General features: G+C 42.0%; 1 protein-coding gene across 1 annotated transcript in view; it reads left to right on the top strand.

The window, feature by feature from the left end:
* The window catches only part of STXBP2 (syntaxin binding protein 2), a 193394-nt gene that overhangs the window by 88755 nt on the left and 88128 nt on the right, over positions 1 to 16511 (top strand). The window contains exons 5-6 of the mRNA XM_069230358.1: positions 5108 to 5186; positions 13851 to 13954. Of these exons, the coding sequence (XP_069086459.1) occupies positions 5108 to 5186; positions 13851 to 13954 (183 nt within the window). The remainder of the gene's footprint in view (positions 1 to 5107; positions 5187 to 13850; positions 13955 to 16511) is intronic.

Below are 16511 nucleotides of genomic sequence, written 5' to 3' on the forward strand. Positions count from 1 at the left end.
GTCTTGTACCCCACCGCTGATCCACCAATGTAGGAAGTTGGCTCTGTATGTGCTATTTCAAAGTAAGGAATAGCATGCACAGAGTCCAAGGGTTCCCCTTAGAGGTAAAATAGTGGTACAAATAGATAATACTAATGCTCTATTTTGTGGTAGTGTGGTCGAGCAGTAGGCTTATCCAAGGAGTAGTGTTAAGCATTTGTTGTACATACACATAGACAATAAATGAGGTACACACACTCAGAGACAAATCCAGCCAATAGGTTTTGTATAGAAAAATATCTTTTCTTAGTTTATTTTAAGAACCACAGGTTCAAATTCTACATGTAATATCTCATTTGAAAGGTATTGCAGGTAAGTACTTTAGGAACTTTAAATCATCAAAATTGCATGTATACTTTTCAAGTTATTGACAAATAGCTGTTTTAAAAGTGGACACTTAGTGCAATTTTCACAGTTCCTGGGGGAGGTAAGTTTTTGTTAGTTTTACCAGGTAAGTAAGACACTTACAGGGTTCAGTTCTTGGTCCAAGGTAGCCCACCGTTGGGGGTTCAGAGCAACCCCAAAGTCACCACACCAGCAGCTCAGGGCCGGTCCGGTGCAGAGTTCAAAGTGGTGCCCAAAACACATAGGCTAGAATGGAGAGAAGGGGGTGCCCCGGTTCCGGTCTGCTTGCAGGTAAGTACCCGCGTCTTCGGAGGGCAGACCAGGGGGGTTTTGTAGGGCACCGGGGGGGACACAAGTCCACACAGAAATTTCACCCTCAGCGGCGCGGGGGCGGCCGGGTGCAGTGTAGAAACAAGCGTCGGGTTCGCAATGTTAGTCTATGAGAGATCTCGGGATCTCTTCAGCGCTGCAGGCAGGCAAGGGGGGGGATTCCTCGGGGAAACCTCCACTTGGGCAAGGGAGAGGGACTCCTGGGGGTCACTTCTCCAGTGAAATTCCGGTCCTTCAGGTCCTGGGGGCTGCGGGTGCAGGGTCTCTCCCAGGTGTCGGGACTTTAGGTTCAAAGAGTCGCGGTCAGGGGAAGCCTCGGGATTCCCTCTGCAGGCGGCGCTGTGGGGGCTCAGGGGGGACAGGTTTTGGTACTCACAGTATCAGAGTAGTCCTGGGGTCCCTCCTGAGGTGTTGGATCGCCACCAGCCGAGTCGGGGTCGCCGGGTGCAGTGTTGCAAGTCTCACGCTTCTTGCGGGGAGCTTGCAGGGATCTTTAAAGCTGCTGGAAACAAAGTTGCAGCTTTTCTTGGAGCAGGTCCGCTGTCCTCGGGAGTTTCTTGTCTTTTCGAAGCAGTGGCAGTCCTCAGAGGATGTCGAGGTCGCTGGTCCCTTCGGAAGGCGTCGCTGGAGCAGGATATTTGGAAGGCAGGAGACAGGCCGGTGAGTTTCTGGAGCCAAGGCAGTTGTCGTCTTCTGGTCTTCCTCTGCAGGGGTTTTTCAGCTAGGCAGTCCTTCTTCTTGTAGTTGCAGGAATCTAATTTTCTAGGGTTCAGGGTAGCCCTTAAATACTAAATTTAAGGGCGTGTTTAGGTCTGGGGGGTTAGTAGCCAATGGCTACTAGCCCTGAGGGTGGGTACACCCTCTTTGTGCCTCCTCCCAAGGGGAGGGGGTCACAATCCTAACCCTATTGGGGGAATCCTCCATCACCAAGATGGAGGATTTCTAAAAGTTAGAGTCACCTCAGCTCAGGACACCTTAGGGGCTGTCCTGACTGGCCAGTGACTCCTCCTTGTTTTTCTCATTATTTTCTCCGGCCTTGCCGCCAAAAGTGGGGCCTGGCCGGAGGGGGCGGGCAACTCCACTAGCTGGAGTGTCCTGCTGGGTTGGCACAAAGGAGGGGAGCCTTTGAGGCTCACCGCCAGGTGTGACAACTCCTGCCTGGGGGAGGTGTTAGCATCTCCACCCAGTGCAGGCTTTGTTACTGGCCTCAGAGTGACAAAGGCACTCTCCCCATGGGGCCAGCAACATGTCTCGGTTTGTGGCAGGCTGCTAAAACTAGTCAGCCTACACAGATAGTCGGTTAAGTTTCAGGGGGCACCTCTAAGGTGCCCTCTGTGGTGTATTTTACAATAAAATGTACACTGGCATCAGTGTGCATTTATTGTGCTGAGAAGTTTGATACCAAACTTCCCAGTTTTCAGTGTAGCCATTATGGTGCTGTGGAGTTCGTGTTTGACAAACTCCCAGACCATATACTCTTACGGCTACCCTGCACTTACAATGTCTAAGGTTTTGTTTAGACACTGTAGGGGTACCATGCTCATGCACTGGTACCCTCACCTATGGTATAGTGCACCCTGCCTTAGGGCTGTAAGGCCTGCTAGAGGGGTGTCTTACCTATACTGCATAGGCAGTGAGAGGCTGGCATGGCACCCTGAGGGGAGTGCCATGTCGACTTACTCGTTTTGTCCTCACTAGCACACACAAGCTGGCAAGCAGTATGTCTGTGCTGAGTGAGAGGTCTCCAGGGTGGCATAAGACATGCTGCAGCCCTTAGAGACCTTCCTTGGCATCAGGGCCCTTGGTACTAGAAGTACCAGTTACAAGGGACTTATCTGGATGCCAGGGTCTGCCAATTGTGGATACAAAAGTACAGGTTAGGGAAAGAACACTGGTGCTGGGGCCTGGTTAGCAGGCCTCAGCACACTTTCAATTGTAAACATAGCATCAGCAAAGGCAAAAAGTCAGGGGGCAACCATGCCAAGGAGGCATTTCCTTACACTGCTGATCTGAGATAAGCTGGCCACTTTTGGCATGAGTCAGTCGAAAATCAGTTGCAGGATCTTTGATAACACAGCTCGTGCCGTGCTACGAAGGCAGCACACACATCATAGAAAGGACAGCACAACATTTTTTTCTAATGGTACCATTGTTTGGATAACACTGGCACCCAAACTGCATTTGAGGATTCCTATTACAAACCAAAACCCCAAAAGAGGTTAGGGACTGATTAAGTGCATCACAATTGACTCCTAAGGTGCAGTCCAGACAAGTTAGTCTACACTGGAAGATGCAGGTTCTGTGGGAACAGGGGTGCTGTGGATCTCAGTTGCGTCCCTTGTTGTGTCTTTGTAGGACTTAGTAAATTGAAGGTCCCATTAAGGGTACTTGCTAGAGGGAAGAAGCCACATTCCCTCATCCATGCTTACACCAATTAGAAAAGGTGCTTTCCTTGGTCAACAGCAGGGGCATCTACAAATATTGCTTGTATAACTAAATGACTTGCTGCTTGGCATAGGATTGCCCTGCCAAGCTGTTTGGTTGTTAAAGACTTATTGTGGATTTAGCAAGAACATGCAGCCCCCCCCTATTGCTTACTGTTGGTTGGCTTTATTGTCACTCTCATGTGCTTGCTTCTAATTTGATGACTTTTCTTGTCCATGTTGTTCGTCTTGCGTATGTCCCACCCTTGGAAGCTTGGATGTTTTGCATCCGTAGCTGGCTGAATGTATCCTTCAACTGCCCACTTTTAGGGAACTTTGATTTTTGGTTAAGCATTCCATGAAAGTGTTTGTGTTTGCCAGTTCTCTCCCCAGTGTGCTTCCCCGCCCCCTCACACACATTGTTACATGTTTGTTGACTTCTGTCTGTCTTCTGTGTGCTTCTCGCCTGTTGATCTCACCCTAGTGTACTGCTCACTCCCATGTGCTACTATCCCTGCACTGTGTTCTTGTCTTGAACATGTGCTTTTCCCCTGAGTTGCACTCTCCCTCATGCACTGCATTTCCTCTCTGCCACTGATCCGCTGCTGCCACACCCCCCAACCTGCTCGTCTGTTGCTCCCTATCACCACAACATCATTGGCCTATTGATTTATTTTTTTATTTGTGGTAAAATATACTTCATTTATTTGCAGATCTAAATGGTGCTTACCTTCTTAGATTGGTAAATAAAAAAGCAAAACAAATGGCACCCATGTCATTTCCGAAGCATACGTTGTGAAGCATGCATGCACGATTGAAATTACATGACCATCAGCAGTGGTTGCAATTATGTTGAGTTTATTTTTTTTATTTATTTATTTATTTATTTATTTATTTATTTATTTTTTAAACCAGTGCTGCTCAGCATCTGGAAAAATATTTTTTTTCCGCAAAGCTGTGTAGTATCACCAAAAGGCATAGGGCAAAGTCAGTCGGTCTCAAAACGACACCTACTTGCTTTTCCAGTACTTGTTTATTTTTTTTCATTTTTTTGCCTGTGCTGCACAATATCGGTAAAAACTATTTTGTTGATGCTGCACAGCTTTGAAAAAGCCAGTTGATCACAAACAGGGAGACCTATTTGTATTGCCAATGCTTGTTTTGAGATGCTGCTTTTTAGCATTTTAATTAACTTTGTATCATTTCTATGTCATCATTTTGGATTTCTTTATTTTTTATTTGCCCTATTCACAAAGGGCTAAACAGGTATGCAAGAAGCGTAGCTGTTGAGTATAATATGATACGATCAGGAAAGCCTGAAGTGAGATTTGCTTTTAGGATAGGAAGTGGCGGGTGCCAGAAAGAAGGCATAAAATGAGTGCAGATGAACTTGTCCTCAGATATTAGGTCAGATAGACCCTTTCTCTCGCTCAACACTCTGCTAAGAGTCAAATAAGCTAAAGTGTTATCTTTCAAGACCACTTTGTCTGTTTGGTTTGTTACAGCTGTGACCATTTATGAACAGAATTTCACAATGTTTCTTGACTGGTTATCATGTATTGGTTGGCTTGCATTTCTTTTTGACATCCATCACTAAAGTAAAAAAGTGAGTATAAATGCATTGTCCAGTTGGTGAATTGTACTAGTACCTGAGCGTCTCTGTAAATCTTGGGCTTCATTTATACACAGATTATCGAGGTGACTCTTCGTGGAAGAGGCTGTCCATGTCCTCCTAGAGGTCTTAGTCATGCTTCAGCCTCATAAAATTGTTTTTTCCCTTACAAGAAGTGTGTTGTATTTCCCAGGATGTAATGTTTACAAGTTTTACTGTATACCACGAGTTAGAAACCTTTGGTACTCTTTGTAGTTTAAAAAATGTGCTGACTTAATCAAGACTTCTGTTTTTTTGTGTGCTAACCACGTCCTTTACTCTTTTTTTTTCTTTTTTTCTCTTCTCTATCAACCCCAAGTCGGTCCATGCGCTGATCAACGATTTTAAAGGAACGCCGACATTTGCATACAAAGCAGCGCACGTCTTCTTCTTGGACAGTAAGTATGGTTTGAGTAAACCTGCTTTTTTAATGTTCCTTTGCCCACATCTTGAGTTTACAACTTTTAATAAATAAATCTTTATGATCGAAGCAAGAGGCCCTTTCTCTCAGGTGCTACCCCGCTTCTGTTCACCTAACTAAAATTACCTTCTGCTTAACTTTCAGAAATAAAGTAATGCAACAGTCTGTGTTCTGAGTGGATGCTGAATATGTCTGCGCATGTTATTAGCCCTTGGAGATAATGCTAATGAAGCTTACATTATAGAGAGGATGCTCCTAAACGGATACTCATGATGCTTCATGTGTTGGACAAGTCGACAAGTTATTTTTCTTCAGGAACCCACCGGTATAGTTTTTTTAAGAGGAAGTAAGCAAAATCTACCCCCTTTGACAATTCAATTCAAATTAAATGATGAAATTAAGAGCCCTGCTCTGTTGCCAACAGACCACATCTCCCTGAACTGAACTCCAGTTATGTCCATGTATATTACCAAGAAACGTGCAAAGGTAGCATGTCTGGGGCAGATCTCATCTAACTGAAGGAACCTAAGAAGTCTCTAGGTTTTCAGTGCAAGTGACCATGGGAGGCTGCAGGGCACTGCTGGATGAAAGACTCCCTGGCCCACCCAGGCTGCTGTTTTAACAGAGATTTTTTCAAAGGAGGAAACAGGGAGCTGTTTCTTGCTAGGCTCTATCTCCTACTGGTGCATTCTCTGCGTCTGTTGAAGGTACCAGTAAACGTTGTAACTCATTGTTGAATGGAGACTGTTTCGTATTGGGAGTGTATTTTCTGTAGATATATTAAGCATGTCTTTTGAGGTGGTGTTCACTATTAATAGATGAAGTGTGGTGGCTGCTGTTAACTGTTGCAATGATGTACCACATTCATGCCTGCATTGTGGAGCCACTTTCTTGGCGGAGGAGGAGGTCTATCGCCCATGGATAATGAAGGGTCTTCACTGTTTGCTGGTGGGTCTGAGTGCCTGATGAAGGCATAGGATGTGGAGGTTGCTGTCTCTTCTTGGCGTTGGGTACACTATTGGCAGCATGCCTAATGCTTTTTCTTGTTACAGTTGCGTACTGCATTAATGCATGCTATACATACTGGAGGATGTTTCTTGCCGATGTTGAGTGCCACGGTTTTAGTATTAGGATTATTTTTTGCTTCAATGATCTGTAGTGTGGCAGCTGTTTCTTGTTGTATCTCGTGCCCCATGTTGGTGGCTGCTATTTCCTTTTGGGTTTAGGTGCCCCACAAATGGATGCATTGTAGAATCAGTATCTTTAGAATTTCAGATTGCTATGTATATGAGTATATTTCTCGGAAGTGCTCAATGAGGGTATTCCATTTTAATATGTATAGCCCATGGATAATAGGTATTTAAAAAATGTTTGTGGTGAGGCAGCCCTCTCGTACTTTTTTTCAACCCTGAATAAAAATAGAATAAATGTTTGACTTTCCACTTTTTAGTTAAATGATTCAAGAGTTTGGGCGGTGACTGTTGTAAGCAACTGGCAAGCAGCCAACATGAGAGTGAAACCTGTCCTCCCTTCTGTAAGGGCCAGGCACCTCTATAAAAGAGTGAATGTTTATATGAGAAATTAAACCAGATAATAATAGAATTACTGGTCGAAGTCACAGCAGTGAAGCTTTAACTTTTGTTCCCAAGTAACTGACACTAACATTGTTTTTATATTTTGTAATATTTGACAGTGCTCTCTTTTAATCAGATAAGAGTACAATTCCTGTCGAGGAATTTTGTGACAAAGATAAAAATGTTCACAGTGAGCAGCTGACTCTACCTTTAGTTACCGTATTTACAAAGGATCAAGCCTTGCACCCATACAGGCTTGCATCAGTTCCTTCTGGCCACCAAACATAGAAGAAATCAAGTAAACAGGTCCCTGATTTTGGCATATGAATGTAGCTTATTGTGGAGCAAAACAATGATCAACTTCTGTAAACAAAGCTCCATTGGTTCGCTCGGTCTTGAGACGTTCACTTGATATTTTGTGTGTTAATATGTCACTTACCCTCTGAAGAAGGATGTGGAAGTTTGTATTTTAAATTTTTTATGGACAACTTGACTAAGATAATTTGGGGTACCATTCTACTCTTCACGTGAAAAGCGGGCCAAAGTTTGTTATTTATTGCTGAATTTGTCACACTTCTAGGAGATGTCTAAGATTGTAAACATTTTGGAAGAGACAAATCTCCAGTCTTAAGCTAAAAACGTCAGGGAAACTTGTGTAGCCTAGTGAGATGTTTCATATTTATGCTGGAGTGAATTTTCATCAGCTTCTTGTCTTCAGAGTTTCGTTCTTCCATTCTTCCTTTGGGTCACTAGACCATTGTTCCCTTAAAATTTACAATCTCACATTACCACACAGCAAACCAACTTCGAGAATTCAGGAGGGCTTCAAAGATGGGGGCCTAGCTGAAATCATGAACCTGCCACCACCTGCTCACTAACTACCGTTCTTCAGCCCTCCAGTCGTTCAACTTCTTTTTGTCAAGTACAGAAGAGTGCACACTCAGACTATGAATGTGTCTTAACTTGGGTACATTTTTTCATGTGGTTTCTAGTATTCTCAAGAATGTTATTTTTCTGTCACACCAGGTAAACAGAAGATAAAGGATGTCTAAAAGCTCAATATATTTTGCTGAAATCATTTCATGGGAACGGTTGTCCGTTTAACAGTCAGAATATGCCTCTGGAGTGGCCATGATGTTTCATGGTCCAAATATGTTTCAAGAAAGATATTATGCATACACTCAACCAAAAGCTTAGACTCATTGGCTAGAGAGGAGAAAAAAGTAATGCAATCAACTGAGGTATCAAAAGAAATGTCTGACCCTCTGGTAACAAGGCCACAAGTTCTATAAATTCTGAAGAAAGAAGCTCTCAGAACGGCATCCAGTCAGTCATGCACTCTACCGGTAATGCTGTGCAGAATTCTCCACATAACTAGTAGTTCCCAAAGTCTTTAAAGCCATTCTGAGTTTCAGAGCTCTTTTTCATCCACAATAATCCGTCACATATGAAGATAGCAACATCTGTGAGCATGTGATGAAAATCCCATGTGAGATTTCATTAGAGAGCAACACGTGCTCTTAGCCTTAGCAAAGTTTAAGAAACCTAGTTCCTAAAAGTGAGCGGCCAGAAAGTTGAAACCCGACCACCAGCGAGTCATCAAGTCCTGCCACGCTAGTCATTGCAGTTCCAAGTCGGGCTATGATATTGTCCATGTCTTATACCTCCCCCCCTCAGCTATCAGTATCACTTTAATTTGGTGCCAAAACCCTGAGAAGTAAAACAAATTCCGTCTGATCTTATTCAACCATGTAGAGAACCTCCCACTGCATTTCTCTCTCTTGTGACAGATAAAAAGGATCTCAGTTAAAGAAATCTCATTGTTGATGTTGACTAATGTTAGCTGATGGGATGACAGTCCTAGCAGATGTGTGAAATAGAAGCACTTGCCACATTAAAGTACGAATAGCACTGTGACACAACACAGATCTCTGCACCCACAGAACTGTTGTGGTTTACTTTGCAGTCTCTGAAGGGAATTTGAGATTGACACCACCATTACGATCATCTGGGTAAGACGGACTGAAGCAGATAAGATTTAGGTAAATCATTATTTCAGTAGGTACTATCAAAACAGTTCTCTCTTACTCATTGGATTTCTTAAACAGTCTCTCTGCATTTTTAGATATATAGTCCAGTTTCTAGACCTCTGGTGTCCAGCATGCTCACTCTCTAAATTAGAAAAAGAGACAATAACCAATACATTTCTGGTATTCAAAGCTGATTATAATCTGGGCCATTAGCATTTTCAGTGTGAATAAGTATTATTTCCAATATAAAAATCTCAAAGAACTGTGTTTAACAATCAAATTTCATAACTGATTATTTAAAAGTATGTAATAACAAACAAATCCTAATTTCCTATTGCAAATGAAATAGAAGTCCCACCATATCTTAACATCATTGAAATATTCAGCATTTGTATCTCTAGAAAATCAAGACCTGAACCATAGAATCCATCAACAATTATGGTTTGACCGTAGTACTGATAAAGTACAGTAAAATAACTAGTTAAGATTCCTGTTTGTTTTCCTGTTGCATAATAGCAAATTAAACAATCTTGTTTTCACCTAGAAAAGCTTCCTGAAAAAATGCATAAACAATAAAAAAGCAAATATGGATACAACAGAGTTGATTGGTAGTAAATTTTTAACGAATCCCCTTTCTCCCAGTAATCCCACAAGTAAAAAAACAGTATTAAGCTATCGCAAGAGTGACTAATTTGAAAGCTGATTCGTGCCAATGTAAGTCATTGCCCGTTTTACCTAGCCATCCAACTTTGTTTCTTCATACATCGGGCGGGGAGGTATAGCATCAACATTGTTCACAACCAGTACCCTAGAATTAAATTAAATGGTACTAAACATCATATGGTGCAACAGTGCACAGCACAGATCATTTCTAAAGACGCCTCTAGAAACAGGTCAGGAACAAAGGATATTTTGGCTGAAGGAAGTGAAAAATATCAAGTTTTATGCATTAGCCCTTTCCTGGTATCTGTTTTTCTGGAAGAAGAGAAGAAGAAACATTTTCTCTTCCGAAAAAAAGTCAATCAAGCGAAATATGGGTCATGGAATGCTTGGTGTTTAAATTGCAAGGGAAAACATCCCTTTTATGCAATTGTGAGTAAGTAGTGCTTAAAACTGCAATAAAAATCCATGCCAACCTGTAGTCTAAAGACCACATCTCTTGTCTGTCTGTCCTGGCCAGCTGCAACATAGTGATATGTCTTTTGAATCTATCCACTAGGCAAAAACCTTTACAGTTCTCTTAGTCACAAAGTAATAGAAATCGAGGTTAGAACTTGCTACTTGATTCTTTTTCTTTTAGTAGCATTTTTAGTTTATATAAGCTTAAATCCGATACAAATTTGACAAAGGAGTACCCATGCTGAGGTTCGTAATCCTTGTGCAAAATTACAGGTAGCTTAACCACTTTGTGTCTAAACAACAGTTTACCCTTATTTGCAGTATACTTCAATTGGTAGAAATAGCAGGCTGCTCTCGCCCGGCGAGCGTGTTCCATGGATTAAGATAACACTCTTAGCCAATAGTTTCAATAATTGTGTTTGCGGGGAGACCCAACAGCCTTTTTATACCACACCCTTACAGGAAGCCACACACACACTCATGTTTAGTCAAGTGCAAACAATGCTGCTGTATGTGGGGCTTGGGCCAATAGTTTACCATGGGCTACGCTTGGGGTGGTTTAAGAGAATGGCTCCTATAGATGGCATCCAGCCTTTTCAAGGTATTGACTGTTCCAATGCTTGAATATTTAAGTACCCCTGGAATTTAGTCGAGTTTGTGCAGAAAATCAATGTTTTAGTTTTGCCTACATGAGTAATTAGTTTGTTCTGTCTGCATTAATACTCAATAACAGTAATATTTCTTTGCACATAGGAATGGTTGTAGTTTGCTTTGCACTCTGAAGGCGAGTGAAATTTGACGCCACTATTACTATTCTCTGGGCAAGACAAGCTAAGCAAATAGGATTTAGATAAATTGTAATTTCAATAGGTGCTGTCCAGACAGTTCATTCTTACTGACTGAATATTTCTTAAAGCATCTCACATTCTCACCTCATGCTGAAATTAATACTCCAGCGTCTAGACCGCTGCTCCCGCCATTTTCAATCTCAAAATTAGAACAAGAGGCAACAACCAAAACCTTTTTGTTAATCCCAGCTTGTTATGATCTGGGCCAATAAAATTCTGAGATACTGCAGCCACACCCTTTTCCACATAATTTAGGATGTAAGTCACTTGCCACATTATCCACCCTTTGCTGCAACATTTCCAAACTCTACAAAACGTTTGTTTCTAGCTCAGATGGGTCAAAAGGTACTTAAAAAAGAAAACACCAGTTTTGGCTCTCTTCAGGCCGTTTGCAAAGTTTAGCTGATGATTATATTCAGGTGTTGAACTGATAGTAATGAGGTGAAGCATTTGCCCATCCATTGGTACGGTGTTAAATGACCAAATATCAAAAGAATACTGCTACAGAATGTGATGCATCATGCCACATAACTTGCCTTTCCTTGCCATGTTATATAGGCAAACCTGCAACATAGATTGTGCCCCCATTGCTGTATAATCCCAGTGGTCCTTCTTAAATCTAGAGCTAGTGGTCAGCGATTATTTGAGGGATGGAAAGTGGACGTTTGAATGGATAGATGCACTGTATATAACATATTTTGGTGCTGGGAGAAACAAATTATTTTTTTCTGTTGAATCGAGTGGTTCTTCATGGCATAGTATCTTAGACATCCAACAAAGTAAGAAGTTCAACCTCGTTGGCTGAGCATTAGACTCAACAGAAAAGGCATTTGTACGCAGCACCCTATTGCAGCTATGCTTGTATAACCAGGAGTCACCAGTTACCTTTCTTAGTTGGCTATGTAAAGGGTAACCTGCCTGTTGAGGAAGCATTCCCTTGACTGCGTTCCATCATTACATGTTGCTGCACCTGATAATTTGTTAACTTTGTTGAAGCCTGGAAGTATCCCCCCCCCCCCCCCACCTTTTGTACCGTAAACATTAGTTTGAAAGTTATTGCAGTCTACATTTTTACTTGGGGGGTGGAGGGGGTCATCACAGACTTCTCTTCCTACATGTACCACTTTAATATTTTCTATTCTGTTTGTTTTACGTCTTCCCATTTGAAATCCCATTAAAACAATCCCTTCTTTTGCTCCCCAAGACCAGACTCAAATTATGTAAACGTTATTTCGGGCACGTTTGTCCACTTCATGTATACATCATCATGCATAATATCTAATTCACAGACTCAGTTACCTTATTTGTGGCTCACTAGAAATCACCTATTCAGCTAGCAACATTCCTCCCCATACCACGTGATTTCATGCCTGGAATTTGCATCTGAACAGGAATGTCACTGTTTCAACAGCTGACAAACCACCTTTTTCATTTTTCTGATTTGTATAAATAGATAAATGTGATATGTTGGCCTGTTGCAGTATCACAAATATAATCAAGTGGGTTTTGCAGGTGGACTGATTCAGTGCTCATAGGGTGTGACTGGGATAAATGTCACACTCCTGGGGCCTTGGTCTCCGCTGCAGTGCTGGAGGCCTGATTAAACATACACCCTCCCTCCGAGTGTTCTAAGCTGTAGTTCCAATCCATTTATGTAACTGCCAAGGTTGTGGATAACGTGACCCGAGACCCTCCTAAGCTTCAAAGTCTATTACACTCAGCTTGAATATGACCAGGAGGTTTGAAGGTAAACCATGCTGATCACACGCAGCGCCAGGTTTATGTTGTAATTGAAAGACTGGACATGTTACAACAGCTATGTTCTGCGTCAGTTGGAGCCTTCCAGATAATCCAAATGCAGGGCAGTGCTGGAGTTTATTTATGCAGACACAAAAGTGTGAATTAATTCCGGATAGTGAGCTAACGAGCATCATAAGGAAAGCCCAACATAGCATTAACTGCCACTTGGGCACTGGTGTCACTGTACGCTTATAGAAGAACACTTGTTTATAAATGTTGCTCTCATTTTCCACTCACACTGGCCTTATTCACCCAAGAACTTCTAGCAGATTAAATTTAAACATGTTTCATTCTTGGCTTTGTTAAATATCCGAAAAAATGCTCTGCAATTAGCAGACTAAATTTTTTTATGTGCGCTATCTGGGTTCACAAAGATTTCTCTGACCTGTCTGGGAATAAAACTTAAAATGTGGTGTGCTCCGCTTTCATTTGGCTTAGCACACCAGGTCTCAGAATGATCTATTCCAGCTGTGTTGTCCATGCATGAAACACTGTTACTTGCAGCAACCTCTCGACATCTCCAAAAGGGACATTCGCCTACAGGTGACACTTGACATCTGTTGTATTCAGTCTAACAGCAGTGACACTTCATGGATACTCACTAGTCATTGTAGAGGTTGCACAGGACCTTATAGTTTCTTGGGTACCAGCAACAAGTCCAACAATACACCAGCAGAAATGCACTCCTAGTCCAAGGCCATGAGCCAGTCACTTGCCACATATAACAGCAGTCATTCTGTCACATGATATAGGTTGAAGCTAGCATGGGAGCTGTAACAAAAAACAGTCCTTCTCTGCAGTTCTCAGTGGGTACAGAATGGAAAAGAGAAACACTGGGTGGATATCTTTGCGTTCCTCCTTTTGCTATCTTCTGCCCACAATTCCTGCTGTGCACCACTTCATCATCTGACACTGCTGACAGAAATCCCTCTGTGCCACCATGGAACAGCTTAAATGATCTTTATGGGATTACCCTAAATATTCTAATGAACTTCTTCCTGAATGTGGCTCACAGTAATAAACCAGACAATAAAACTGTGTACTTGCACCAACCCGACCCAGAATTGTTCATTCAGCTGGCCCTTATCCCTACTGTCCCCAGAATTCCCCCTCCACTATTGTTAATTTTCTAATATTTTGATTCTCTTCCCTGGCAGCTCCAAACTATCACCCTCTTCTCATCATACGTTCATTGCAGATTGGTTCCTCTACTTAAACCCGCCCAGTTCATTTTGTTTCCTGACTCTTGTTTCATGTTTGATTTTTGCAGCCTGTCCGGAGCCTTTATTCAAACTCCTAGGCAAGAGCCGTGTCACCAAAGCTATTAAGACTTTGAAGGAGATCAGTGTGGCCTTCCTTCCGTACGAATCTCAGGTGAGCCTGCAGGAATTTGGAGGTTGAACTGTGCACTGTGGGGAAAAAAACTCAATTAAAAGTCTATAGAGTAGCAGACTCTTTGGGTTCTGATGACCTTAAATGTCCAATGGCACAGTGCCCCCTTTGATAACTATTTGGAGGTAAGCCACCAAAAAGCTAAAGGCATGTTTTGTCTGGAAAGTAGTCATAATTTATAATGTATTCTTTACTTCCTTTCATATTTGTTACTGTTTTATTTTGTATAGGGACAGATCGTATATTAGTCTAATGTGCCCACTGAAGGGCTCTTTGTTTGACAGCATGGTCACAGCTCCGAATTGTTGTGGGTCCATTTAGCCTTCCGTTCTCCTGCGGTTGATAAAATGAATACCATTGAGATGATGAATAATAAACCTCAGTTACCACAAAGGAACCACTTGTCAGCATGTGCTTTGTAAATATATTTTGTTATGAGCAGTTGTTGTGAGTGTTGCTTCAGTTCAGAGTTTATTAGTTACCTTACATTTGTGTTTTATATCTTCTTTCAAATAACTCTTGATCATACTTTTCCTCCTCCCTCCCAACAGGAGGAAAAGTTGCGGGGTATATTCAACTGCTGTGCAACTTCTACTGCCCAGCGTTTATTGAGGATACCTTGCCTCTGAATCTACTTTGAGATTGAATACCCCTACCTTAGCTTGTCGTCACTAAATATTGAATCCAGTGTGTGAGACTGTAGGAAGCTGGCTCTTTATGTAGTACACCAAAATGAGGTATACTATGCAAAGAGTCCAGGGGTTCCCTTATTAGTGGACAGGGGCTTGCTCTAGCAATTCCAAGGTGCTCTTTTTACTGGGTAGTGTGGTTGAGTAGCTTTAGGTTAATCAGAAGGAGTGTTGGACATCTGCAAATACACATTGTCAATAAATGAGAGATACGACTCAATAAGGAGATCCACACCAATTTACAAAAATAACAAGTGTGTGTGTGTGTGTGTGTGTGTGTGTGTGTGTATATATATATATATGTATATATATATATATATATATATATATATATATGTATGTTCGATGGCATGTGTAGCTGCAGATACACATGCTATGCATATCGATTCCGACATCTGGAGTAATTCATGGCACCAGGGTTCAGACTGGTAGTCAGGTGAGGGCACAACATTTTTAGTGTGTCTAGAGCTAGCAGTCCTATTTATTAACACCAAATGTACTGCACTTACCATGTTCAGCAGTGTAAATTTCATCTATAGCCACAAGTTGTGCATCATAACACCATCTATTGGTTAGGTTTAGAAACCTCACTGTTTCCTTTTTTTTCATTTCTAATGTCAAAGGCAGAATTATGCCAACTCCCTATGAAGTTGAACATACGCCACAGTACATGGTTACTGCCTTCAGATTCAGTTGTTTTGCCTTTGTGTTAGAAAGCAATCTTGAGAGCTCTGGGGGAATGTTCATTGCAAGCGATAAGAGAGCATAAGCAAACATCAAATCTGAGATTTGAACCGGTAATTGAGGGATATTGAGAATCTGATATGCCTGCATCTAAAATATCAAAGGAGACTCCCTTTTCTGATAGGGCTTTAACCACTTGTGGGTGAGTGCTTCATCAGGAGTTTGTAGCAATCCCAGAGTCTGGAGGTATGGAACATACACACTTTACATATTTTCCCCGAGTTCCATCATAAGATGGAAAGACATGCACAAAGTCAGCAAATTCTGCCATCCTTACGACCATACGTCATAAGGCTGTAAAGCATGGGGGACCATCCTGTCCAGAACAAATAGCACGGGTTACATTGTGCCATACCACATGCAAATCAAGTATCCTTGAAGGATCTTTGTGACTTTTGCGTGATGAGGAAATAATTGAGGAGACTAGAGAGGCCGAGGGGGAGGGGGGACAGCAAATTTCTGATATCAAGGGCTGAGCTTTGGTTGATTTAGGCATCAAACACATACCAGAAAAATGTTCGGGGACATTTATGTCAGCACCAAGAAACTGTATGCCCCAAAGCCTCAGACTTGGAGCATGTGAGCTAAAATAAACTAAGGTAGACGAATAGCTGTCAAAGTTGAAACATTCCACATTCTATATGGCACTGAAAAATAAAGAGCCCTCTGGGTCAAAGAGAAAGGACATCAGTAGTGACAAGTCTACACACTCCAACTCGACTCCAAAAGAGATTTGATATTGTAGGAAGGATAAAGAAACAGAATATAAAAGGGGAAGGAAATACTACTTCCACCCAAAAAAGAAGAGCGCCAACCTTGAGCCTATTAACAATGAAATGGCAGGCCTATTACAAAAGAAGAAGGAATCTGATGAAAGCCCGGAAGGCCCAAAGTTGGAATAGGTATAAATGACACCAGCAGCTGAAACTCAGGAGGAACTGTAGGAGTACTTTTTAGAGGAAGATTCCCCGGTCCCACTACATTAGAGCACACAGGAGGAAGAAATTTGGCTGAATGTGGAGACAGACTCCCATCAGGAGAAGATTGATTCTTAACCATCCAAACTATTGCTACAGATGATCTGTTGTAGTACCATGTGTGACAAT

This window comes from Pleurodeles waltl, chromosome 4_2, assembly GCF_031143425.1.
Source record: "Pleurodeles waltl isolate 20211129_DDA chromosome 4_2, aPleWal1.hap1.20221129, whole genome shotgun sequence".
Lineage (NCBI taxonomy): Eukaryota > Metazoa > Chordata > Amphibia > Caudata > Salamandridae > Pleurodeles > Pleurodeles waltl.